The sequence below is a fragment of the Hypanus sabinus genome, chromosome 15 (genome assembly GCF_030144855.1).
Source record: "Hypanus sabinus isolate sHypSab1 chromosome 15, sHypSab1.hap1, whole genome shotgun sequence".
Lineage (NCBI taxonomy): Eukaryota > Metazoa > Chordata > Chondrichthyes > Myliobatiformes > Dasyatidae > Hypanus > Hypanus sabinus.
In genome coordinates, this window is record NC_082720.1 from 65620260 (window position 1) to 65646314 (window position 26055).

The window sequence follows — 26055 nt, forward strand, 5'->3', positions numbered from 1 at the left end:
GGTCAGACGTCCTCCCCTCCTGGCTGCCTTTCTGTGGTCCGAAGGATTGGGGAGGGTAAAAGGGGTTTTTTGTCGAGTAATTTTGAGACCTGGACCCTCTTCCTCGCCCCTATTGTCTTTCTCTGTGTTGCAGGGCGGCAGTCCCCGGCCCAGTGTCCCCTCTTTCCACACTTTCTGCAAACCCATTTTCTACAGTCCTTAGCTCGGTGTCCTCTTCGCCCGCACTGATCCTGCGATCCGTTTGAGGTTTTCGGTCGGGACCCAAACTCCGACGCCTGATTAACCGGTTCTCTGCGCATGGTCTCTTTTTTTTCATAGTCCATTTAAAGAGTCAATTGCGCTACATATTAATCAGAATTTGAGTCACCTCAGGTCGCATCTGAAATTTCCAGTTGGTGGAGGATTTCCCTCCACGCCACTCTGTCTCGACAGTTGTTAACGTCATTTGTTTGGTTTTTTTATTGAGACTGACATATTGGGAAATCATGTATTGGCAGGTTACAGTAGTGGTTTGCCTTTGCCTTTTGCCGGGTGGGTTTAAAGAGATCACCACTTCTCTTCTTGGTGGATCAGATTTAAATGAGTGGGCAATCCCGGCTCTGGGGTGTGGGGGCGGGTGTTTAGAAAAGTTTGCGTGGCCAGCTGGCCATTCTGATACTTGGGAATCCGATGCAGGCATTGGACTCCCAAGTATCCTTAAAACGAGCAATGAAGTCCGCACGGGATTCTCCTTTATTTTTCGGTAGACATTGGATAACCTCTCCAAAATCCCCGAGTTGTCGGGCTGTCATTAAATTGGATTCCCTTCATTTAGCGACTCACTGCTCAGTGGCTTGTCTTACATCGCCCCCCCCCCCCCCACCTAGCGGGCGATCCCGGGGTATCAGCAGCTCACCCGGCCATTTCTTTGTCTTCTTGTACTTCTCGATATTCTTCATCGTGGTGTCGTTTTGCGGTACATGTATTTTATTTTTAAGAACACTTGGGCATCGCTGGTGAGGTTTACCTTATAGACATGACCGCCAAATTTACCACGACGATTACCCATCTTTTTCAGTTTTAAATCTTACCTAACATATGTTAATATATTGCCGCGCCCCAGTGGACCCCTTGTATAATCAGCTGATTATGACAGCGAACATCTGGAACCCAAAAAGGATCAATTTTATTCTAATGCAATTTTAAATTTCAAAAGAAGGGTTCTCTGCCCCTTCTCCAAGTTTCCGTCTTGTTCTTACCCAAACTCAGGAACGCTGGTCACCGGCCGGTAAGGGGGAACCTTGTCTGACAGTCCCAGTCCCCGGTCTTGAATTCTGTCTTTCAGGGTTATCTGACGGCGAGCTTGCCTCGTACAATCCCGATCTCCAATCCCGTATTTTTTTTAGGGTTATTCCCTTTCGAGCGGCCAATTTATCGGCCAGGGATACCCTGTATCCCGTATGAAGGGATCCCAACCCCGTCGCTAATAACGTCAGGGCAAATCAAATAACATTTAGACTGAAATATTGGCTGTAGAATAATTCAAAACAACACTCAGACACAGATATTCGATTGTCTTTTATTTCCGTGGCCACGTGAGAATCGTCTCTCAGAGAGCGGCGATTCTGAACTATATAGTCCATAATGCTCCGTTTTAAGACAGCTACAGACTTCAAGTCAAGGTTTCCTGATAAGGTAAAAAGATGTAACAACCCAAGCATTTGTGAGACTGAATAAAAGTAGCTTTTCACAACAAGCCATGCCGCTGAGGAAGGATGGTTAGCAATTAGCGACTTGCTGGTATGTTTTAATAATACTTGGTTTTCCACACTCCCTTTTATTTTATCGACATTGTCTATTGCCTTCTACTAGAACATTCAGCAGTCACACGTTATCATTAACCCTCTCAGTTCCCTCACACTCATTCATCATCAACTTTGATATGGTCCATATCAGCAAACTGGTATATGGTATTGGAGCTGTCACAGGTGTAAAGCGAGTGGAGTCGGGGGCAAATAGTTGTTATTGGTGATTGTGAAACTTTTTGTTCTTGCAAAAACTACTCAGGTTCATTATATATTCACACTCAGCCTTGACTATGTACTGTATGATTCACAGTAACGTGACTAATACCGAAGTGGACTCGCATTCAATTCGAACAATTCAGGGTGGGCATCAAATACGACCTCATCAGTGACACCCGTAAACACTCAGTATCAGTGTGGCCTTCTGCGGCTTTAGCCCATCCACTTCAAGTTCCAATTTATTGTACATTCAGAGAAGCTCTTCTACCCATCACTGTTGTAACACGTGGCTATTACTGTCGCCTTCCAGTCAGCTTCAACCAGTCTGGCTGTTTTCCGCAGACTTCTCGCACTATCAAGGCATTTTCACCCACGGTACTGCTTCTCATTGGATTTTTTTTTTGTTTTTCACACCATTCCTTATATATTATAGAGGCTGCAATGCATGAATATGTCAGGATATCAGCAGTTTATCAGATACTCAATCTGCCAGATCTGGCAGCAACAATTATTTCACTGTCAAAGTCACTTAGTTCCTGCTTCTCAATCCAAAGCTGTGCTTCTTCCCCATTCTGGCGTTTGATCTGAACATCTTTACCAGGTCTGCATGCATTGAGCTGCTGCCACATGACTGGCTGATTAGATATTTCCACTAATGAGCTGGTGTACAGGTGTACCTAAGTAGACACTGGGTGCATAAACAACGCACTTAAATTCAGGAATAATTTGCTAAGCTGCGTAACTCACATGAAGATTTCTAGAGTGAAACTCAGTGGGCTGACTTGTTCTGGCTGTGGGTTTGGCTCGGTTCCTGCTGCTCCGTCTAAAGCTGCATTTCATTTCTTACAGGAAACCCACAAAATGTGGCTGAGGTTTCACTGCAGAAGTTTCCCAGCGGCTTCGATGTTTAATATCTTTGTTTTACTTCTTAATCCTGTTTCCACTCAAAGTAAGTGATTTTTCTTTGCCGATCACAATCACATTGTTTTATTATTGTCAATGTAAACTCGCTAACCCGTGTCAAATTCACATTCCTCTCTTGAGTGCCTGAACGTGCTGCTGTCTCACAATCCATCTTATTATTAACGGAGCTCCATTTCTGAGCTCCTCCCACCAGGACTCTTCTCTTCTGCACCAACACAATTCCTACCACAGTTAGAAATGTCATCCAGTGGACATGTTGCAGGGGGAAACTCTTCACCTTTATCCTGCCCAAACTGTCTGCAGCCTTTAATATAGTTGGCAGCAATATCTCCCAACAACTCTCCACCACAGTCCAGCCGGGTGGAACTGCTCTCATCTTGCCAATCCATTTGCACCTTGAGACTCACCCATAATTTCTTCACTTTACCTCCCGTACAGTTTCCCCTGGCTCCCTCTGAATACCAATCCTGGTACCCTCCTATTTTCCACCCTCTTTGATGACATGAACAGAAAACTGATTCTTGCTTCCACTAGTCAACTGTTGACACCACCTCAATATCACCAAACCCTACCTCAAATCAGCGACTGTCTCCACATTGCATGTGGGGTGCCCAATATTGGATAAGCAAATAATACACACATACACACACACACACACACACACACACACACACACACACACACACACACACACACACACACACACACACACTCCAACATAATGATAACTGAAACCATTGTTTTCAGCCACACCACAAAGTCGGGGGTGGGGGTGTGGTGGGCATTGGGGGAGCATGTAGAGAACTGCATTCACAACTATAAATGGTCAATCGGTTATAGATATGGAGAGGACTGAATTTGGGGCAAATTGCTAAATCAGTGAAATATTAATTAGAGCAGCATTATGCAGGAGCTGGAGAAAGTTACTTGGGAGCAGCAGTTATTGGGTAAGTCCATATCAGACATGTCAGAAGTGGTTAAAGACCAACGTCTTATGTTTTTGTGAGAGAAAAAAAGTTGAGGAAGGCTAGGTTAGGAAATATTAGGTGACAAGATATTTCAAATTTAGACATAAAAAGAAAGTAAGAATATGTGAGCTGAAATTAGACTGGGCCTTTAAGGGATATAAAGGAAGCAGTAGTGGACTTAAACAGGAAAGCAAAAAGGCCAAATGACTCCATGAAATGCCCTTTGTATATGGGATTATAGAGAATTGCAAGGACTTTTACACCAACACTAAAATCAATAGAGTTACTGGAAGGAAAGTACCACCATTCAGCGACAAAGAAGGAAACATTTACCTGGAGCCTTTGGAAATGTACTTTACTTGGAGTACAGAATGGCATTTTGGTCTGTAACAAAATGGAACCAGTATTGTACCAGAGTGCTTTGGTAATTGTGTTTGTGCAACATTCTGCTAAAGAACAATGAGTATTTGACAAATTGCAGAAAGGCAAGCAGATGTATTATTGGAAGAATGCCAAGTAAACTGATTAAGCAGACGTACAGATTTGAACTCTTCCTGGAAAAGATGTACAGTTGCTAACACTTATGTATAAAGAAGTGACTATGCTGTCTGTTTTTCTTAAAGCTATTATCGGCTCTTGTGAAGTCCAAGTCTTCCCTTGCTGCAAATATAATAAATGCACTTATGATTGATCAACTCTGAACATTGTATCAGTATTCACGGTGGAGAAGGATTGAAGGAAACTGAGATCAGGGAAGAATTTGCTGATATTCACAGGCAAGACAGGTTCAGTTCCTTCTGGAGCTTTAAGGTAGATGATGCCCCTGGACCTGCTGGGTTCTTTCCCAAGTTATTGAAGGAGGCAAAAAAGCAGATTTTTGGATCCTTGATTAAGATCTCATTACCCTTGTTAGCTGCACAAAGTCATAGAAATTCTGGTAAGCTGACTGCACATTCCTATGCAGTAGTCCCTCAAAGGCCAAGTAAAGGATTTTTTTAATATTTGAAACGCGTGTATTTTTATTATCAAAAGACTATACTGAACTTCAAGACTTCTTCAATTAGTGTTCAAAATCACCTTCATTCTCTCATTGTTGCAGCAAGAGGTTACCATCTGCTTGAAAAGAGTAACAATCATATCAATGTCCAAGAAGAGCAGGGTGAGAGGCCTCAGTGATTATCACCCTGTGGTACTCTCATCTACTGTGATGAAGTGCTTTGAGAGGTTGGTCAACTTCTGTGTCCATCACAATCATGTCCTCAGTTCTAACCGTCAATTTCCAAAACTTGGTATTCTGTATCTTCTTCTGCAAGTGGATCCTTGATTTCCTCAGTGGGGGACGACTGTCTATAGAGATCAGAAATAATAACTCCTCTTCACTGACAATCAACACTGGAGTACCTCAAGGATGTGTATTTAATGAACTGCTCTACTCTCTCTACACCCATGATTGTGTGGCAAGGCACAGGTGAAACTCTATATCTAAACTTGCCAATGACAAAGCAATTGTAGGCAGAACTTCATATGGTAATGAGGAGGTTTAATGGAATGAGATACGTCAATTGGCTGCAGCTACAACCTTGCACTCAACATCAGTAAGCTCAAGAAATTTATTGTGGATGTCAGGAAGGAGAAGTTAATGGAACACATACCAGCCCTCATCGAGGAATCTGCAATGGAAAATGTGGACTGTTTCAAGTTCCTGGGTGTCAGCATCTCTGAGGATTTATCCGGGGTCCAACGTATTGATGCAATTACAAAGAAGGCATAACAGTGGCAATATTTCATTCAGAGTTTGAAGGGAATTGGTATGTCACCAAAGACACTCCAGTTTAAGATGGCACTGGTGTATCTCTGCGACTTCTGGCTGGTGACTTACGAAGAAATGAAAGTAACTAACTACTTTGTTAACCATTCTTTTTCTGTCAAATGATCATCACACAGCAGCAACTCCACTTTCTAAGAAGATTGAGGGAAGCAAGGCTCTCACCTCACCCCATCCCATTTTAACTGCATTTTACAGCACTATTGAGAGTGTCCTGACAAGCTACATCTCGATCTGGTATAGGACCAGTCAAGAATTGGACCTGAAGTCCCTGCAAAGGACTGTGAGTTCAGCTGAGAGGATCATATGGGTCTACCTACATTATCGGAGAGCTGCATACGCAGGACTTTTATTATTATTAGGATCCACTATCCTCATTGACTTTCTACCATCAGGGAGGAGACTATGATGCATAAAAACAAGAACTATCACTATGTTTGTTCACCCAGGCCATCCAGCTTCTGAACTCCTGGCTGCATCACAGTCGATGTGTTACTGGTTAATCTGTTCTATTTAACATGAATGCACTTTAGTTTGTTATTTTGATTCATCTGTAGATTTCATTTCTACCTTCATAAGTTGTCGTGTGTTATGTGCTTTACACCTTGGTTCAAAGAAAATTCCTATTTCTATATACATTATATACGTTATATACATGTATGTAGTTAAATGACAATAAACTTCACTTGACTTGAACTTACGTTTGGACTTGGTGGCAAAGTGATGTAGCAGATCTGAGGCAAGATGAGTCGGTGGGTCCATCACTGAGATCGTGGAAGAGCATGAGAGACCAGGCACAGGCTGAATCGAAGCTGTGGGGTCCAGGCTCCATACTCGAGTGAGTACAATGTACAGATGGAGATTCACAGGCTGAATTGAACCAGCAAAGTCCAGTGTATCCAAATGGCAAAACCTGTTGTTCGGATGGATGTTTAAGCACTGGGCCAGATTGGAAAGGGCAAGGTGTCGAGGCCCAAGGTGAGGTTCGCTTCAGGTCGCTGCTCAAAGTGGCAAAACCTGACGTTCGATTGGAGAGTTAAGCACCAGGCCAGATTGCAAAGGTCAGGATGTCGGGGCCTGAGGCCAGGCATGGTCAATTAAGTTCACTGCTCCATAACGTTTACCTGGCTCTGCGCTGAATAATGGGACTGTCTTGTGGACTTCAGTTCAGAAACACTATTTGCTTGTGGTTATTGTTTGTATGATGTTTCTTTTTCATTGCACATTGTGTGTTCGACAGTCCTCTTATGGGATATTTTATTCTTTTATTTTCTTATGGACATAATGTGTTTTTATTCTCTGCATATTGGGTGTTAGACAGTCTTTTTTTCATATAAATGAGGCTTGGTTTTGGGTTTCTTTGTTTCATAACTGCCTGTTAGGAGACGAATCGCTAGGTTGTATAACTTATACATACTTTGATAATAAATGTAGTTTGAAGTTTGAACTTTTGAACACTCACAAAATTTATGTAGATGTATGATGGAGAGCATTCTAAAGAGTCATGTCACTGCCTGGTATGGGGCGGCCAGTGCTCTGGATAGGAAAAAGCTGCGGAATGTTGTAAACTCATACCACTGCCCAAGAAGAGCAGGGTGAGCTGCCTCAACAACTATTGCCCACTGGCACTCTCATCTACTGTGATGAAGCACTTTGAGAGATTGTTCATTGCTACAATCAATCTTGGTGTTCAACATAATCATATCCTCAGTACTAATCAGCAATCTGCAAAACGTGGGCTTCTAGACCTCCCTCTGCAACTGGATTCTTGACTTCCTCACCAGGGGGACCACAGTCGGAACTAACATTTTCTCCTGACTGACAATTAACACTGGCACACCTCAAGGAAGCATGCTTTTCCCAATGCTCTACTCTCTCTATACCCATAATTGTATGACTAGGCACAATTCAACACCATCTCTAAATTTGCCAATGACACAACTATTGTTGGCAGAATTTCAGATGTTGACGAGGATACGTACAGGAGTGAGATAGAGGTTGAGTTGTGTTACTGCAAAAAGCCTTGCATTCAATATTAGTAAGACCAAGGAACTGATTTTGGACTTCAAGAAGGGGAAGTCGGAGAAATCTGCAGTGGGAAGACTGCTTTGCTTCAATTTACGGGCTGTCAACATCCCTGAGGATTTATCCTGGGCACAAAATATTGATGAATTTACAAAGAAGTCACAACAGTGGCTATATTTTGTGAGAAGTTTGAGGAGATTTGGTCTGTCACCAAATACACTCACCAATATCTACAAATGTACTGTGGACAGCATTCTGACTGATGGCATCAACGTCTAGTATGGATGGGCCACAGCAAAGGATCAGAAAAAGCGGCAAAATGTTGTGAAATCGGTCACCTCCATCATGGCCACTAGTCTCCCCAGCGTCCAAGACACCTTGAAAAGGCAATGCCTCAGGAAAGTAGCACTCATCATTAAGGACCCCATCACTCAGAAGGTGCTCTCTTCTCATTGTTACCACCATGGAGGAGGTACAGGAGCCTGATGACACACATTGTTTCGGTAACAGCTTTTTCCCCTCTGCCATCATATTCCTGAATGGACAATGAACCCATGAACACTACCTCAGTATTTTCCATCTGTGTCTGCATGACTTGTTTAATTTAATTTTATATATACCTATTGTAATTTATTGTTTTTATTATTATGTATTGCAATGTACTGCAGCCACAACATATGCCAGTGATATTAAACCTGATTTTGATTCTGAATACATACACAAAATGTCACTCTAAAGACTCTTTGGTGTACTGATTAATAGAAGGATGCAAGTCCATATCTTCTTTGAAGTGCAGCACATGTAGATAGGAATGGTAATAAAGCCAGACAGCATGATTGCCTGGGATATTCAGTATAAAAGATAGCAGGTCAGCTGTATAGCTCTTTGTTTGGGCCACATTTGGAGTATCGTGAGCACTTCTGGTGACCACATTCCAGGAAGGATAAAGGAGCAAGTTATTCTGTCTCAGGTCTTTCCTAACAAGGTTTAGAGATACAGTGTGTACAGTATCTGCCTGATCCCCACACGTCTCCAGAAATCCTGTCACAGGACAGAGCAGGTGGAGACCCAGCACAACCACCTCCCACCTCAGTCTGTCTTCCACTCACTCCTCTCCTGTCATGAAATATCTCAGGATTCAGCTAGGTTGTTTCAGACAGACATTTTCACAGTCTGTGTCTGCCTCACTAAAGACTCTGCAGAAGTTAAAAAAAGAATGGAAATAATGAACTTCAACATTAATGACCTACATGGGATGAAGGAAATGTGCCTTAAATATTCTTTCACCTGTTGTTTCTCTTTCCAACAGAAAACAGAAATCAGAATTATTTCTTGGATCAGAGAGACAATATTCTGTTGAAAGGACCAGACAATCCTGGGAATGGCACTGTTGTCTGGGAATGGAAACCACACTCTGGGCAGCACACCCACCAGCTGGGGAATTTCACCAGAGAAAATTCAGGAAAGTGGACTGAATATTGGAATAACGACAGGATAAGCAGAGACTTGTACCAGAAACTGAGACTGGGTTCTGGTAATGTTAATCTGATAATTCAAAGACCCAATATTAAATTTGCGGGATTTTTCACCTTAACCCGAATACAGCCGACAAAGCAAATCCTGAAACAATATGAATTATTTGGAATCAAAGGTGAGTGGATCAGACAAGGATCTCCATTAGTCTGAAAATATTTTTCAGTAAGATGAAGGATTGTGAAAATTGAGAGATTTCATTCATCCAGTGAAGAGTGAATCTTCCATTAAAAAATAGATAGGGGGAAGATTCTTGACTCAAGCAAATAGTGTTTGATTATTTTACCAGAAAAAGCAAGGAAAGGAAGCAACAAACACAAATTGCTGGAGAAACTCATCAAGTTGGGCAGCATCTAGAAAAAGAAATGAACTGTTTATGTTCCAGACCGAGACCCTTCACAAGAACTGGAAAGGGAAAGGGCAGATGCCAGAATAAAAGAGATGGGTAGAGGGAGGAGCAACAGCTGGTGGATGTTAAGTGACTCCATGTGAAGGAGGACAATAGGTATGTGAGGGAGGGAGGGAATGATTTGAGAAGCTGGACTGTGATAGGTGGAAGGTGCAAAGGGCTGAAGTAGATGGAAGCTGAGAGGAGAGGACTATGAAGCATGGAATAAGAGGGAGGATATGAGAAATGAGCGAAAAAAGTGTGTGGAATGTGCATTTTGGAGAGGCTGTTGAGGGTAAAGAGACTGGGAAGGGCCCTGTTGTCTGGGAATGGAAACCAACTCATGGCAGGACATCTGGAAGCTGGGGCCTTTCCAAAGAACAGACAGGGCCTGGTAGAACAAGGTGTCACACTAGAGAAGCAGACACTTGTACCAGCAGATGGATCTGGATTCAGGCACCATTAATCTGAGAATTAGAAAACACCCACTTGAACTTGCAGGATTGTCCACTTTGATTCAAACACAGCTGAGGAAACAAATTCAGAAATAATACGAAAACCTTGAGAGTAAAAGTGAGTGCGCCAGACAGGGATCAATAACATGTTTCTATGCAAATAATTAGAGTAAATCTCCCATAAAAACAACTGAGAGAAAAAGCATTTGTTCTAACATAAAATGGTTTGACAACTTTCTGCAAGAACAGGAAGCCAAGGAATCTACCCCACTGTGAGTAACAGGGTCTGTTTGCTGGACATAAGATAGACTGAACTGTGTTATGAAACTGTTAGGAGACACACCCAACTATGCCAGCTTCTGGGTTTAGACTCTTTAACTCCATAGAGAATGGAGAGCTGGTCTGGCTCCTTTATGGGTTCAAGAGCATCCCGCTAATAAGCAATCATGTTTTGGGTGCCAAGAATTGGGTTCAGAAGAATTCATGGCCACCATGAGGAAGGTGTTCTATCAGTCTGCCAGATGCAGCTGAGCCTTTGACCACCCAATGAAGATTCAACAGGGTGAATGGTCAGGCAAATTACACGATTGGATTTCGGACTTTGGCCCAGGAAAGTAGTTGGAATAGGGAGACTTTGACTATGCTATACTGCCACAGGCTACAAGATGAACTGAAGGATGCCCTTGCTTTGGGAGAGTGAACAGAGTGCTTAGAGGTTTTGGCCAACCAGTCCTTTCATCTTGATAATCGCCTGGTAGAACAACACTGGGACAACTTCAGGAGGTTGAAGAGTGCCAGTCCAAGCCTGGTCCTAATGCATCACTATTCCACTATCCAAACTCGGACTATGACCAGCCCGTCTCCTGCTCAAGATCCTGCTGAGCCCATGCAGGTCAGCTGCACTAGACTCTCTGCAGATGAGAGGTCCCAGCTTCGGAATCAAGGTAGCTGCTTTCACCACGGGGAAGAAGGTCACTTGCAGACTGAGTGTCCCAGGCTGCAGGAGAACTGCTAAGACCATACATTGTTGGGAGGACTGTGACAATGGCAGCACTGTGCCAAATCCCATGGATTCTGGTTTCATGCTGAAGGTTGAGTTCAACTGGGGTAAGAGCTCGAATGCTTTTATAGACTCTAGGGCAGCGGATAATTTTCTGGACTTAGAACCACCTGTTGGCATGGCATACTGCTGTAAGAGTTGAGCCACTCCATGCCCACAACTGTCTTGGATTGCCACCTGCTAAGTTTCAGGCTAATCCAGCAGCAGATTGTGGTCTTGCAGATGAGGATAGGGGATCATGTAGAATACAATGGTTTTTACATTATTGACACTTCAATCACATCCCTGATCTCCGATACCCTTGGTTATCCCAACAGAACACATCCATGGACTGGAGGGAGGGAGAATCATTTCATAATCCAGTAAATGTAAGAGTGCTTGTTTGCGGTGTAGTGTTCCGACCCCCAGATGGTTTGAAATCAGCAACCAACAAGGCGGCAGCCTTCAGTTCATGGTAACCTGACGCCTTCTGGAGATCTAGACCTGTCCTGCCCTGTCTAGTCAGGGACACACAAGAACTAGAGACAGGGAATCTCCTGTTCAGTGGAAGACCAAGGAGATGCCCAGGCAGTCTGAAAAACTTGTAGCTATATCAGCCACCAGGTCTTGGGGAAAGGAAAGACTTCTCTACGCAGATCCTTGAAGCTTATTCCCAGCCTTGCTGTCATTCCCTGAGGATACAGATGGGGATTTGGACTCTGATTTGGCCAGTGTTTCTATGAATGACTTTTGTGAACCAATGTTGGGAACTCTGAGGTCTGTACCTCTTAAGAAGCCTCAGGAGTCATCCTCGAAGGCAGGTCGGGAGGATATTGCAACACCCATGCTGGTTGAAATCCCTTCCATCTATAAGGACTTTGATGGTGTCTTCAGCAAGGAAAAGGCCTACAACCTTCTACTGCACCAACCATATGACTGTGCTATGGACCAACTGCACAGTACTTATCCTCCGCAGGGTGGATTGTATGTGCTCTCTGTCCCAGAGAGATGTACAATGTTAGAGTATATAAAGGAGGCTCTTTCTATGGGCTTCATTTGGCCTTCCAGCTGACCAGCTGGTGCAGGCTTCTTCTTCTTACAAAAAAAAAGTTGGGTGTCTGTGGCCATGCATTGATTAAAGGGAGTTAAATTGCATAATGGCCAAGAATCATTACTCCTTCCCCTCATGAATCTGGCTTTCAAGATGCTCCAAGGGGCAAGAGTATTCATGAAGCTAGACCTGCAGAGTGCAGACAATCTGGTTCCCATTAAGGAGGGTGAATGAATCAAAAACCACATTCAATGCACTGATGGGGACCATAAGTACCTGGTTATTCTCTTGAGTCTCCTACAGTACTTCAGGCATATATCAATGACATACTCCAGGATACTCTCCATCAGAATGCCTTCATCCTCTTGGATGAACATAGAGCATAGAACACAGAGATCTACTACACATTACAGGCCTTTTGGCCCACAATATTGTGCAGACCCTGTAACCTACTCTAGAAAGTGCCTAGATTTCCCTCGCACATAGCCCTCTATTTTCCTATGTCCCTATCTCAGAGGTGTCTTAAAAGACCCTATTGTATTCACTTCCACCACCTCTGCTGGCAATGCATTCCATGCACCCGCCATCTGTGTGATAAACCTACCCCTGACATTCCCATCGGTACCTATTTCCAAGCACCTCAAAACTATATCCCCTCGTGGTAGCCATTTCAGCTCTGGGAAAAAGCCTCTGGCTATCCACATGATCAATCCTCCTCATCATCTTATACACCTCTATCAGGCCACCTCTCATCCTCTGTCGCTCCAAGAAATAAAGGCCAAGTTCACTCAACCTGTTCTCATAAGGTATGTCCTCAGATCCAGGGAACATCATTGTAACTCTCCTCTGCACTCTATAGTATCCACTATAGGTGATATCCTAAGCTTCTTAAAGTCCATGGAGGGGCACGTTGCTCATGTCATAGATATCTTAAGAAGCTTTCAGACCATGGAATTTATGTTAAGCTAGAGAAGTTCAAATTTCAGGCCATTTCATTTTTTGATTTCATCATCTCCAATGGTAATCTGAAAATGGACGCTTGCAAGACCCAGACAGTCTGAGGCTGGCCACAATCATCTAGTATCAAACAAGTCCAATGTTTCCTGCTGTTTGGAAACTTTTACCAGAAGTTCATCAGGAACTTCAGCTCAGTGGCAGTTCCGCTGATGGCACAAAGAAATCCATGGGCCCTTTTGTCTGGACTACAGCTGTTCACATCAGCTCCCATCATGGTTTCTCCTAAACCGTACCATCCCTTTATCCTGTAGGTGGATGCCTCAGACATCGGAGTGAGTGCAGTATTGTTTCAATGGTCTCCTTCAGATGGTAAACTGCACCCATGTGCATTCTTCTCCAGGCTGTTATCCCCAACAGAGAGAATCTATGATATTGGAAATCAGGGGCTTCATACGTTTAAGTTAGCTTTGGAGGAGTGGCATCACTGACTACAGGTCATTTAGACAGATCACAAGAACCTGGCTTATATTCAGAAAGCCAAGAGACTGAATTCCGGGAAGGTGGGGAGATCATAGTACTTGAACCACTTTAATTTCATCTGACCTATCAACTGTGGTCAAAAAACCAGAAGCCATATGCCTTGTCTTGTCCGTTTGACGTATTGCAATGAGAGGAGCAGCCAACCACCATTTTTCCCCAAGCCAACATGGTAGCACCAGTCCATTGGGGAATCGAAGCTCTTGGTCATGAGGTCCAAGCACAAGGGGAGCTTCCTAAGAACAGTCCTCCAGTTCAGCTGTCCATCCCAAGATCCAGCTGGTCCCAGGTGCTTCAATGGGGACATTCATCAAGAATGATCAATCACCCAGGGATTGCCAGGACCCTGAAGAGGAAGCAATGATGTTCTGGAATGGTGAAAGAGGTTGAGCAGTATGAGCAGATATGCTAGGTATGTGCACAGAATAAGGAGCCCCATTCCCAACCTCAAGGGCTCTTCCTCCCCTGTCTGTTCCAGAAAGACCACAGGCTTTGTCATGGGTCTTCCGCCATCCAAGAGCAAGACTGTCATCATGGTAATTGTCAATTGGTTTTCAAATGCCTGCAAATTCATTGTCTTGGATAACCTATTTTTTGCAGCGGAGACGGACAAAATTTTCCTGGACCAGGTCTTCAGGATCGACGGATTCCTGGTGGACATTGTCTGAGATCATGGTCCACAATTCACATGCCATTTCTGTAAGCTGATTGGGGCAGCAGCAAGTCTTTCCTCCAATAGTCGGATGGAGCAGACCAACCAAGTTTTGGAACATACCCAAAGATGTCTGGCCTCAGAATGACCTGATGAACGGTGCGATCATTTGATGTGGGCAGAGGTCGCCCACAACACCTTATGGCATTCCACTCATGGGATGTTACCAACAGAGTGCCAGTTTGGCCATCAGTTGCCACTGTTTCTGGAACAGGAGGCTGAGGTTGGTGTCCCTGCAGCTGAAGATCTCATCCAAAGCTGCAAGCAGAAATAGATTTGAGCAAGAGAGATTTTCCTGGCTTCTACTTGGAAGGCAGAAACTAAGGTGAACCAAATGTGAAGACATGGACCCACTTTGCAGCCTGGGTAATAGGGCTGGCTGTCCACTCATGATTTGCCTCTCCACTTGGAGTATAGAAATTTGGTGTCCTGGTTCTTTAGACACTTCAAAGTCAATGAGGAAAGTAAACCCAATGGCTTACACCTTTCAGCTCCTCAAGACCCTAAAGATCAATCCCATCTTTCACACGTCAAGATTAAAAAACTACTTGCACCAGCCACTTAGCTCCACCACCATCAGCTCCACAGCCATCCAGTTTTATAGTTGAGGACTGGGTCTTCATGGTAAGAACTCATGTTCAGCAATATCTCATGGACTGGGAAGGATTCAGACCTGAGGAAAGGTGCTGGGTGCCTGAAAGAGATACCTTGTATCTGGCTCTCATCCATGACTACGATCACCACCTCTCCGAGCAGCTAAGGCCATCAGGAGTCGGCCGTAAAAGAGCAATTCTGTCACAAGATGCACCCAACCACACCAGCTTACGGGGTTTATATGCTCTAACTCTCCAGTGTAAGGGTTCAGGACCATCTCGCAAATTGCCAATCATGTTTTGGGTACCAAGAACTGAGGATTTAAAGACCACCTGAATGCAGCGTCAGTGCTCAGTCATAGACCCTACTAGTGATACCACCTAGTGTTTGTTTTGTGCTCAGTTCTCAATTCAATTTGATACCATGTCTCGATCCTTGCTTCAGATATTCTAGCATTTGGGACCAAACCATCCTCGTCAAGGACTCTTGTCATAGAAACATAAACCTCAGCAGAGTGGGCCTGGGGTGAGACTGAACACTGAAACTGATGATCAGTGTTACCCAGTGGACCGTGTCAATGGCTCACTTGGTCAAGTTCAGTGAGGAAGTCCATTGTCTGTGGAATTTGGACCCTGCCAGAGAGTTCATTTCATGAGAGCAGCTGAGGGAGAAATATCAAAGACAAAAGGATAAATTCATTAATTCAGTTGCGTTGAAAACCCATTGGTGTTCATGAATCAAAATCACAAGGCTGAGACCAGGAGATTTTCCAGCAAACACACTTCGAATAAGCAGCATTTCACTGCGAGAAATGTGAACAAGTTATGGACTTTCAGCCCTGCATTTCCCAAGTTAAAATTCTGGGACTTGCTGACATTTCCTGTAGGTGAATCTGCCGGCAGCCCCCATTGCTGCACGCCACGTGGAGACCCAGGGTGTAGCAGGAATACTCTGATATTCCCCGGCACTGACAGCAGGAAAACTGCTGACGGTTTTTGTGCCTGGTTGGTGCTGGTGCGGGATCCGTGAGGTCACTCGTTTCATTGTGGAATTTACAGCAGTAAGGAGGAAAGGGAGGAAGGAAGTTACTTGATTCTAGGAGTTTGCATTTGGATGAATTTGTTGATTTTAGAAGCATTTTCAAATGATATTATGTGTTAAATTGTTGTGAAATAAAATTACCTATTCATTTAATTCTAATATACAGTAGTTGATGCCATTCAAAACTATTGCAATTCAACACTCACTATATTCCAACAGTTTGGCAGCTTCAGCAGAGGACAATCCTGGGAGTGTGACTCCGCCTCCTGTAGAAAATACTCCACAGTTCTGGAGGTGGGGTTAGTCTGTCTATTTATATGACACAAGGCTATTCAATTAGACCGTGCATCTTTTTTGGCATAACCTATTGGCTCCAGGATGCTCCGGGCCAATCTTTGTCCTCATAGATCTAACCCAGGTGAGTGTAGGACCCTGGGGAGTCAGAGTAGTGATGTGAGCTGCCAAATCCCTTAGCACATCCCAGACTAATCCAGTCTGAGGGTCAGGGATGGGGATAAACTTTGATGCTTGCTGGATTGGTGCTGTGTTAACATCTAAATGAAAGGTAAGTCACTGTCTCATGGAGAAATAGAAGACCACAGCTGCTGAAATCTGGAGAAATACACAAAAAGCTGGAGGAACTTGGCAGGTCAGGCAGCATCTATAGAGAGAAATGCACAGTCAACAACTATTTCTCTCCAGAAACGCTGCCTGACCTGCTGAGTTCCTCCGGCTCATTATCTGCTGCTGTCAGACAGACTAAAGAACAGTCGAGTTGGGTCCTGAAGTACCATCCTGACCAAAGAACTAGCCCCAGACCATCGATCCTGTAGTGAAATTGCACCAGATTGAATCCTCCACAGCAGAATGTCCCTTAACTTACACAATCCTGGATTTCATTATTTATTACTCTGTTCCAGGAGGGTTTGAAAGTCAGGGCAGGCATTTAGAGAACAACCAGCCTGTCCTGAAGAGCTCATCCTCATGGAGGCTCAATAATTGGAGACCTGCCCAGGGATATTTCGGCAGCTTACCAATTTAAGTAATTGTGCGACTGTGATGACCTTAGATGTCATTTTAATCCACAGTCTCCCAGGCATGTGTCAGGTCGACTTATTAAAGTGAGCTGGCACATTGAGGACAGAGTCAGACTGGTGCCTTTTCCATATAATACGGTAATCCCGGAAAGACAGTCGCTACATTTCCCTTGGTGAGATTCTATCACTTTCCCACTGGGGTGTCGACAGCCATAAACCCCCTCATACGGTGTGTCCCTGAGCTGAATTCTGTCACTCCAGCAGGTTCAGGGGGAAGGTCCTGGTTTTTGCTCTGCCTCACTAATCCAGCTTGAGCTGGGCTGAGTTTTAATGGCCCTGCTGTGCTATTCCACGACTTGGATGCATACATACTGCAGAACTGCTGAAAACGGAAACATCCTGAGCTCAGAACAGAAAATGCTGGAAAATTCAGCCAATCAGGCAGCACTTATGGAAAGGGAAACAGTGAAAGATACTGGTCAAACACACATTATCAGAATAGATTATATTTCAGATTTGTAGCATCTGCAGTTTTCCATGATGGTCATGTCCTGAGTTCAGTTTGAGCAGGATCATTGGACTGTATATGTCACCACTCACTCTGAATCTCATTGGTCTGTTTCTCACAGTTGAGTCGAGACCACAGTTTACTGTGGAGGGCAGTGACGTCACCCTCAGCTGTACCATCTCCAGACTCCCGGATACCGTCAGTCTCCACTGGAAACCAGTGGGCTCATCCCAGCAGAACAGGAGAAACACTGATCAGATCCAGCTGAATAACACCATCTATCTGATGGTCCGACACGTTACATTGGAGGATGGGAAGTTGTATCAGTGTGAAGTGCGGGAAAGCGGAAACATTGTTCTCACAAACAAAGCAAATTTTACTGTAGACATGTGTAAGTATTGTTAGTAAATGTTGGATACTAAAATTGTATTCATGGAATTTTAGGAGTGAACCCCTTGAAAGATTATAGTCCCATGATCTACTGTCCTGTATAAATGCAGCAATAGTTGGAGAGAAGATTCCAGAAACTCTCTCTGTACAGCAACTGTCAGCTTGTTGCTGTGACAGTTAGAGCACACAGGAGGGAGGTACTTCCGTTAGAGCGAATCATTTAAACATTTTGTTAGTTTAATTTAGCATCAGTCCTTCAATATCTCAGTCTGAGACCCTGATGCTGCATCATGTCCAAATGTTGATTAGAAAGTGGAGTCACCATGACAACCACCAGCACTTGCTGTACACGCTCAGCACTGGGGTCGCGGTTCACATGTTAACACTGCAAAACAAACTGTCCCCTCTCCCTTAGTGATGCTTCTAACAAAGTCCTGATGCTGTGTCATGTATCTGCCGTGGACTCAGGCTTCAGAGCAGCATTTGGCTGTGAGCAGAACCAAGGGATGAGGGAGAGCAGAGTATTGCTTAGTGGGAATGGCAGAGGGATGGAGAATAATAACGAGGAATAAAGGGAAAGTTGGAATAGGATGGAATGAGAGAGGAGGAGGGCAGTTGGTGAACAGAGAGAAGTTAAAGAGACAGGATATGGTGCTCTTAACCCTGCAAGTGGAAAAATTGCTATAACTGTCCGTTCACCTCCATTAACAGCCCCAAAAAGTCTTTTCTGGTGAAGTAGCACTTCACTTGCAAACCTGTTGGGGTTGTCTGATATACCCAGTGCTCTCAATGCGGCCTCCTTTGCCTTGGTGAGACCTGATATAGATTGGGGAACCACTTTACCTTTGCTCCATCTGCAAAAAAAAGCAGGATTTCCTGGTGGCCAACCATTTTAATTATAGTCCCCACTCCAATTGTCCATGTTCAGTTGGTTTTTGGTTGATGGCCCCCTCACTGCCACGATGAAGCTGCTAAGGATGGAGGTGTAATACCTCATATTCCATCGGGGTAGCATCAACTTGAGTGCATGAATATCAAATTTATTAACTTCTGGTAACATCCCCCCTCCCTTTCTTGCTTTTTCCATTTCCCTCTCTAGCACCCTTCTTACCTTTTCTCTTCTCCTCACCTGTGAACAACTGCCCTTGGTGCCCCTCCTCCTTCCCATTGTCCAATGATCCTGTCTCCTCTCCTATCAGATTCTCTTTTCGTCAGCCTTTTGCATTTTCCACATGATTCAGGGTGTTTACAAGTCTGGACTGTCTGTGTTGATGGTCACAAAATTCTGATTCTGTGTGACAGTGAGTGAGAGGGTTAGGGAATACTCCCTCTCCCAGTGTAGAATGTCCTCCTGCTTCAAAACGTTCACCATTCTCCCTGTACCTAAAAAGACCAAAGTAACATGTTTGAATGACTGGTGTCCTGTCACTCTCACCTCAATAATAAGCAAATGCTTTGAGAGGCTGGTCAAGGATTACATCTGCAGCTTGCTACCACCCTCACTGGACCCCTTACAATTCGCCTACTGACACAACCGATCGACAAATGATGCAATAGCCACAGCTCTACACACCATCCTTATACATCTGGAGAAGAAGGATGCTTATATGAGAATGCTGTTCTTGGACTACAGTTCAGCATTCAACACCATAATTCCATCCAGGCTTGACAGGAAGCTCAGAGACCTCAGCCTTGACCCCTCCTTGTGCAGCTGGATCCTGGGCTTCCTGTTAGATCACTGGCAGGTGGTAAGAGTAGGCTCCCACACCTCTGCCCCTCTGACCCTCAACACAGATGCCCCTCAGAACTGTGTCCTAAGGCCCCTCCTTTACTCTCTGTATACTCATGACTGTGTCGCTACCCACAGCTCCAATCTGCTAATTAAATTTGCTGATGATGTTACACTGATTGGCCTTATCTCAAATAATAATGAGGCAGTCTACACGGAAGAAGTCATCACCCTGACACAGTGGTGTCCAGAAAACAACCTCTCCCTCAATGTTGCAAAAAACAAAGGAGCTGGTTGTGGACTACAGGAGGAATGGAGACAGGCTAACAACCCCTATTGACATCAATGGATCTGGGGTTGAGAGGGTGAACAGCTTTAAGTTCCTTGGCATCCACATCAGCGAGGACCTCACATGGTCTGTACACACTAGTTGTGTGGTGAAAAAGGCACAACAGTGCCTCTTTCACCTCAGACGATTGAGGAAGTTTGGTATGGGCCCCCAAATCTTAAGAACTTTCTACAGGGGCACAATTGAGAGTGTCCTGACTGGCTGCATCACTCCCTGGTATGGGAACTGTACTTCTCTCAATCGCAGGACTCTGCAGAGAGTGGTGCAGACTGCCCAGCACGCCTGTAGATGTGAAACTCCCACTATTCAGGACTTTTACAGAGACAGATGTGTATATAGGGTCTGAAGTATCATTGGATACCCGAGTCACCCCAATCACAAAACTGTTCCATCTGCTACCATCTATTAAACTGTACCACAGCATAAAAGCCAGGATCAATAGGATCTGAGAGTGCTTTTTCCACCAGGCCATCAGATTGATTAATTCACGCTGAGACAGTTGTAGTTCTATGCTATATTGACTGTCCTGTTGTGCATACTATTTATTATAAATGACTATAAATTGCACATTGCACATTTAGACAAAGACATATCATAACGATTTTTGCTCCTCATGTATATTAAGGAAATAAGAAATAAAGTCAATTCAATTCAATTCAATTCAGGGGAGTTGCTCAGATCCAGGCCAACTCACTTCATGGCAAAACTCACCCTAGTAAAAATGTTCTTCTTGCATGGGAAGGTCCGATGATCTTGAAATTCCAACCTGTCTGGTTCATTCACTGTGTAGTTGATCTCTGGGCTATTCTGCCCACTGACTGAACTTAACCCACCACTTGTACACCGATAGCGAGAGTTGTCAAACTTGAAATTTTAAAAATTCCATACCAAATTATGATTAATATTTATTTTTATATTTAATGGGATTTTGTGTGTAATTCACATAAGTTATCACAATCTGAATGTTGATCTGCTGAATAAAACACAAATAATTTAAAAATAAATTTTGTTGAGAATTTTTCCTCTTTGTTTCTGTAATAGGCTGTTATAAATTCAATTGTGTTCTCCACTGTCTCTCTGATACAGATTTATATCAGAAGCATTACACCCTTTATCGTCCCAGCACAGATTACAGTGAACTCCATCTGCTTTGCTATTCTACTTTTTATTTCTCTACTGCTGTGTGGAACTGGAAGTCACATCACCAACAGGACCACCAGAAACAAATAGCATCTGTAAAATATTCTGAGCCCATCAACGTCAGCCGCACTGACTTTGTGAATCGACTGGTGACCTTGGAGGAACAATTCGACGGCAAGAATTTCAGTGTGAGGATTGCCCCGGTTTTGTTTGGAGATGCCGGAGTTTACACATGTTCTCTGGCATCAAATATATTTCCGACCATTGAGTTAATCACAGTGAAAGGTAGGAGACAAAATACTGCAGCTGCTTTTACCAATTAAGTCATAGTTTAAAATGTAAATAATCTGCTTGTTTCCACAGTCACAGCTGAACTGTCTGACACAGTGACTGAGGGAGGCAACGTTACCCTGAACTGCTCTGTGTCTGACGTCACTGCATCAACAAGACTGGTTTGGATCAATGGAGATGGTGAAACTGTTGGAGAAAAAGTACTGAATGGGGAGGAGAAATCACTGAGTCTGATCATACAGAAAGCTGAGAGAGACAGAGGGAAATGGATGTGTGGTGTGTTTGATCAAGACAGGCTCCAGATTATCGTCCCATATTATCAGGAGCTCAATGGTGAGTATCGCAGGTTTGCTCTTCATATTGAGAAACAAGATCACATTTTGTGTCATTAATTGTTCTATTTGCCAGCCGTGACCACTCTTTATGTCCTGTGTGGGAAGCTCTCCTCTGGGGCTTTTGTCATCCAAATATTCTTCAGAAGTTAAAGAAAAATAGAATTTGCCTCTGAAGCCAAGAAATTTCCAGAAAAATAGAGTCAACTTTAACCACTGAATACTTAATGTATACAAATAATTAATAAAAATACAAACAAGCATAACAACATTGTTAAACTACAAGAAAACTAACAATTCCACAGCCGAATCCAACAGGATTTTAATATGGACCACGGGAAAACTCTGTGCCCCCAGAAACGTCCTTTTTTCTGCATCACAGATTCTCTTGGGAGTATCATGGAGCCAAGACAACATTGAGTAATGACAGCAAAATGGAGACTTTCTATATTGGATTCCTGGACCAGGCCCAGTGCCACAATCACCACACACTTTCTTATCACATTGCATCCCTGCTCTTCAGCATCACATCCCTACTCTGGTATTCTAAACCTGTTGAAATGAATGCTAACATTGCATTAGCTTTCCTCAACACCGACTCAACCAGCAAGTTTGTGGTAAACTATGTATATTTGTCTGGACACACCCCTTTGCTGACTGCTCCTGTGGCTCCACCCACAGACCCCTATATAAAGGCGATTGGAGGCACTGCTCCTCCCTCAGTCTCCAGGATGTCGTGTTCTCTTTTGCTGCTAATAAAAGCCTATCGTTCAACTCCCGTCTCCGAAAGTTATTGATGGTGCATCAAAGTTAAACTTTAGGGTGTTCTGCACAAGGACTTCCTAGTCCCTCTGCATCTCAGATTCCTGGAATTTCTCCCCATTTATAAAATATTCTGCACATATATTTCCACTATCAAACTTCATGACCATGCAATTTCTAACATTATATTTCATTTGTCACTTTATTTCCCATTCTCCTAATCTGTTTAATTCCTTCTGCATCCTCCCTGTTTCCACAACACTATCTGCCCCTTCACCAACCTATCTGCAAATTTGGCAACAAAGCCATCTATTCCATCATCTAAATCATTTATATACAGCATAAAAGAAGTAGTCCCAATACTGACCCCTGCAGAACACCACTAATCACTGGCAGTCAACCAGACAAGGATCCTTTTATTCCCACTCGCTGCCTCTTTCAACCAGCCAATGCTCTAACAATGTTAATAATACCATGGACTCTTAACTTGGTAAGCAGCCTCATGTGTGGAACCTTGTCAAAACCTTCTGGAAGTCCAAATATACAACATCCACAGCATCCCCTTTATCTATCCTACTTGTAATCTTCTCAGAGAATTCCAACAGGTTCATCAGGCAGGATTTTCCCTTAAGGAAACCATGCTGACTTTATCCTATCTTGTCCTGTGTCACTAAGTACTCCATCACCTCATCCTTAACAATTAACTCTACCATCTTCCCAGATAGGTCTGGCTATCTGATCTATAATTTCCTTTCTGCTGCCTTCCTTCTTTCTTAAAGAGTGGAGTGACATTTGCAATTTTCCAGTCCTTTGGCACCATGCCAGAGTCCAGTGATTTTTGAAAGATCATTTCTAATGCCACAACAATCTCTAACACTACCTCTTTCAGAATCCTAGCTTGCAGTTCATCTGGTCTGGGTGACTTATGTACTTTTAGGTCTTTCAGCCTTTTGAGCACATTCTCCCTTGTAGTAGTAACTGCACCCACTTCTGTTACTTCACACACTACAACGTCTGGTACACTGCTGGTGTCTTCCACAGTGAAGGCTGGTGCACAATACTCATTTAGTTCTTCTGCCACCTACTTGCCCCAGTTATTATTTCTTCATCTTTATTTTCTTGTTGTCCTATATCCATTCCCATCTCTTTTGTTTCGTACATACTTGAAAAAGCTTTTACTAACCACTTTGATATTACTTGCTAGCTTGCTTTCATTTTTCAGCTTTCCCATTCTTTTAGTTGCTCTCCGTCAGTTTTTAAAAACTTCCCAGACCTCTATTTTCCCATTAATTTTTGCTTTGTTGTATGCCCTTTCTTTTGTTTTTAAATTAGGTTTGACTTCCTTGTCAGCCATAATTGTTATTCTGCCTTTTGTGTACCTCTTCACTTTTGGAGTACACACGTCCTGCACCATCCTCATTTTTCCCAGAAATGCACACCATTGCTGCTCTGCTGTCATCCCTGCCAACAGCTCCTTCCAATTTACTTTGGCCAAACCCTCTCTCATACAACTGTAATTTCCCTTACTGCACCAAACTACTGCTATGTCAGACTTTACTTTCTCCCTATCAAATTTCAAATTGAACTGAATCATATTGTGATTACTGGTTCTAAAGGGTTATTTTACCTTAAGCTCCCTACTGGCCTCTGGTTCATTACATAACACGCAATCCGGTATAGCTGATCCCCTAGAAGGCTCAACAACACACTGCTCTAAAAAGCTATCTCTTAGGTATTCAACAAACTCACTCCCTTGGGATCCATTACCAACCTGATTTTCCTAATTGACCTGCATGTTAAAATCTCTATGACTATCATAACATTGCCATTTTGACATGCCTTTTCTATTTCTTGTTGTAATCTGTGGTCCCCCTCCCAGCCACCGTTGGGAGGTCTGTATATCAATGACCTTTATCCTTGCAATTTCTTAACTCAACCACAAGCATTCAACATATTCTGATCCTATGTCACATCTTTCTACTGATTTGATGCTGATTGTTACCAGTAGCGACATGCCAACCACCCCACCTACCTTCTGGCTGTATCCGTCCAATACAACATGTTATCATGGACATTCAGCTCCCAACTGCAACCATCCTTCAGCCACAATTCAGTGATGGCCACAACATCATAACCAGCCATCACTGAATACCTGGCAATCTGTAATAGTGCAACAAGATCATCCATCTTATTTCTTGTACTCCGCACATTGAGATACAACACCTTGAGTACCGTATTTGCTACCCGTTTCATTTCTGCATTCCTACTGTACCGATACTCAGCCTGTTGGCTGCGACTATGACCCATCACCTGCCTTTCTTTCCTGACAGTCTGACTGCACACTATCTTTATACCTTTACCATTGTCCTGAGTTCCATCGCTCTTACTCCCCTCCCCTGCCAAATTAGTTTAAACCCTCCCTATTAGCTTTAACAAAACTGCCCGTGCGATTATAGGTTCCCCCTCAGGTTCAGGGGCAACCCATCACTTTTGAACAGGTCATACCTCCCTCAGACGAGCTCCCAATGATCCAAGATTCTGAAGTCCTGTCCCCTGCACCAGTTTTTCAGCCATGCGTTTATCTGCCAAATCCTCCTGTTTCTTCCCTCATTGGTGCATAGCTGAGGCAGCAATCTAGAAATTATTACCCTTGATGTCCTGCTTCTCAGCTTTCTACCTAGCTCTCTAAAATCTCTTTTCAGAACTTCATTGCTTTTTCTTCTTATGTCATTGGTACCAATATGTACCAAGATATCTGGCTGCTCTCCCTCCCTCTCCAAAATATTGTGGACGCGATTTGAGACGTCCTTGACCCCAGCACTTGGAAGGCAGCATGCCATCTGGGTGTCCGGATAGCATCCACTGTCTGTTCCCTTCACTATTGAGTTCCCTATCACTACTGCCAGTCCACTACTATCCAGTGCCAATGTAGCATGCTGACAAGTTATTAACCATTAATATACCATATATCTTTGGAATGTGGGAGGAAACTGGAGCACTGGAAGAAATATTTATCATGGAGAGAATGTACAGATTACTTACAGATAGCCTCAGGATTGAACCCTGTTCACTGGTGCTGTTAAGCATTGTGATAGCCACTATTTAATGTGCCTGCCACTGGAACTCACTAGAAGGATCAGTGAGCCAATGGTAGTGCCTTCTCTCAGGTCAGCATCACCACCGAGCCCTGAGTTACACTTTGTTAGCTCTGTTGGGCTCCCCACATTGATCATGCATCTGACATCAGAGCCTGGAACAGACACTGTTTGGTGAGCTCTGTGGGGGAAGAGAGCACCCAGTGGAGAGAGGGAGTGATTCAAGTTAGTGAGTAAATGCTCCTTGAGAAGCAGCAACATCCCCATTACATCACGGTCCTTTACAGGTAAAGCCCTCCTCACCATTGTGCACATTCACAAGGAGCACTGCCACAAAATAGGATTATCATCAAGGTCTACCACCATCCAG

The 26055-nt window shown here is 43.7% G+C and overlaps 1 protein-coding gene across 1 annotated transcript; it reads left to right on the top strand.

Moving 5' to 3' along the window:
* Window positions 1-9290: 9290 nt before the first annotated feature.
* Window positions 9291-22254, top strand: LOC132405173 (uncharacterized). Its single transcript, XM_059989871.1, has 5 exons — window positions 9291-9396; window positions 17719-17988; window positions 21152-21490; window positions 21569-21829; window positions 22211-22254. The coding sequence occupies exons 2-5, from the start codon at window positions 17883-17885 to the stop codon at window positions 22246-22248; spliced, it is 744 nt and encodes a 247-aa protein (XP_059845854.1). The 5' UTR covers window positions 9291-9396; window positions 17719-17882; the 3' UTR covers window positions 22249-22254.
* The last annotated feature ends 3801 nt before the right edge of the window (window positions 22255-26055 follow it).

Bases quoted from the DNA above. Each gene is read 5' to 3' on its own strand.
- LOC132405173 (XM_059989871.1), top strand. From the start codon at position 17,883: ATGGTCCGACACGTTACATTGGAGGATGGGAAGTTGTATCAGTGTGAA. The intron at 21,491-21,568 runs GTAGGAGACAAA...TTGTTTCCACAG, and splicing joins TGAGTTAATCACAGTGAAAG to TCACAGCTGAACTGTCTGAC. The intron at 21,830-22,210 runs GTGAGTATCGCA...TCTGCATCACAG, and splicing joins ATATTATCAGGAGCTCAATG to ATTCTCTTGGGAGTATCATG.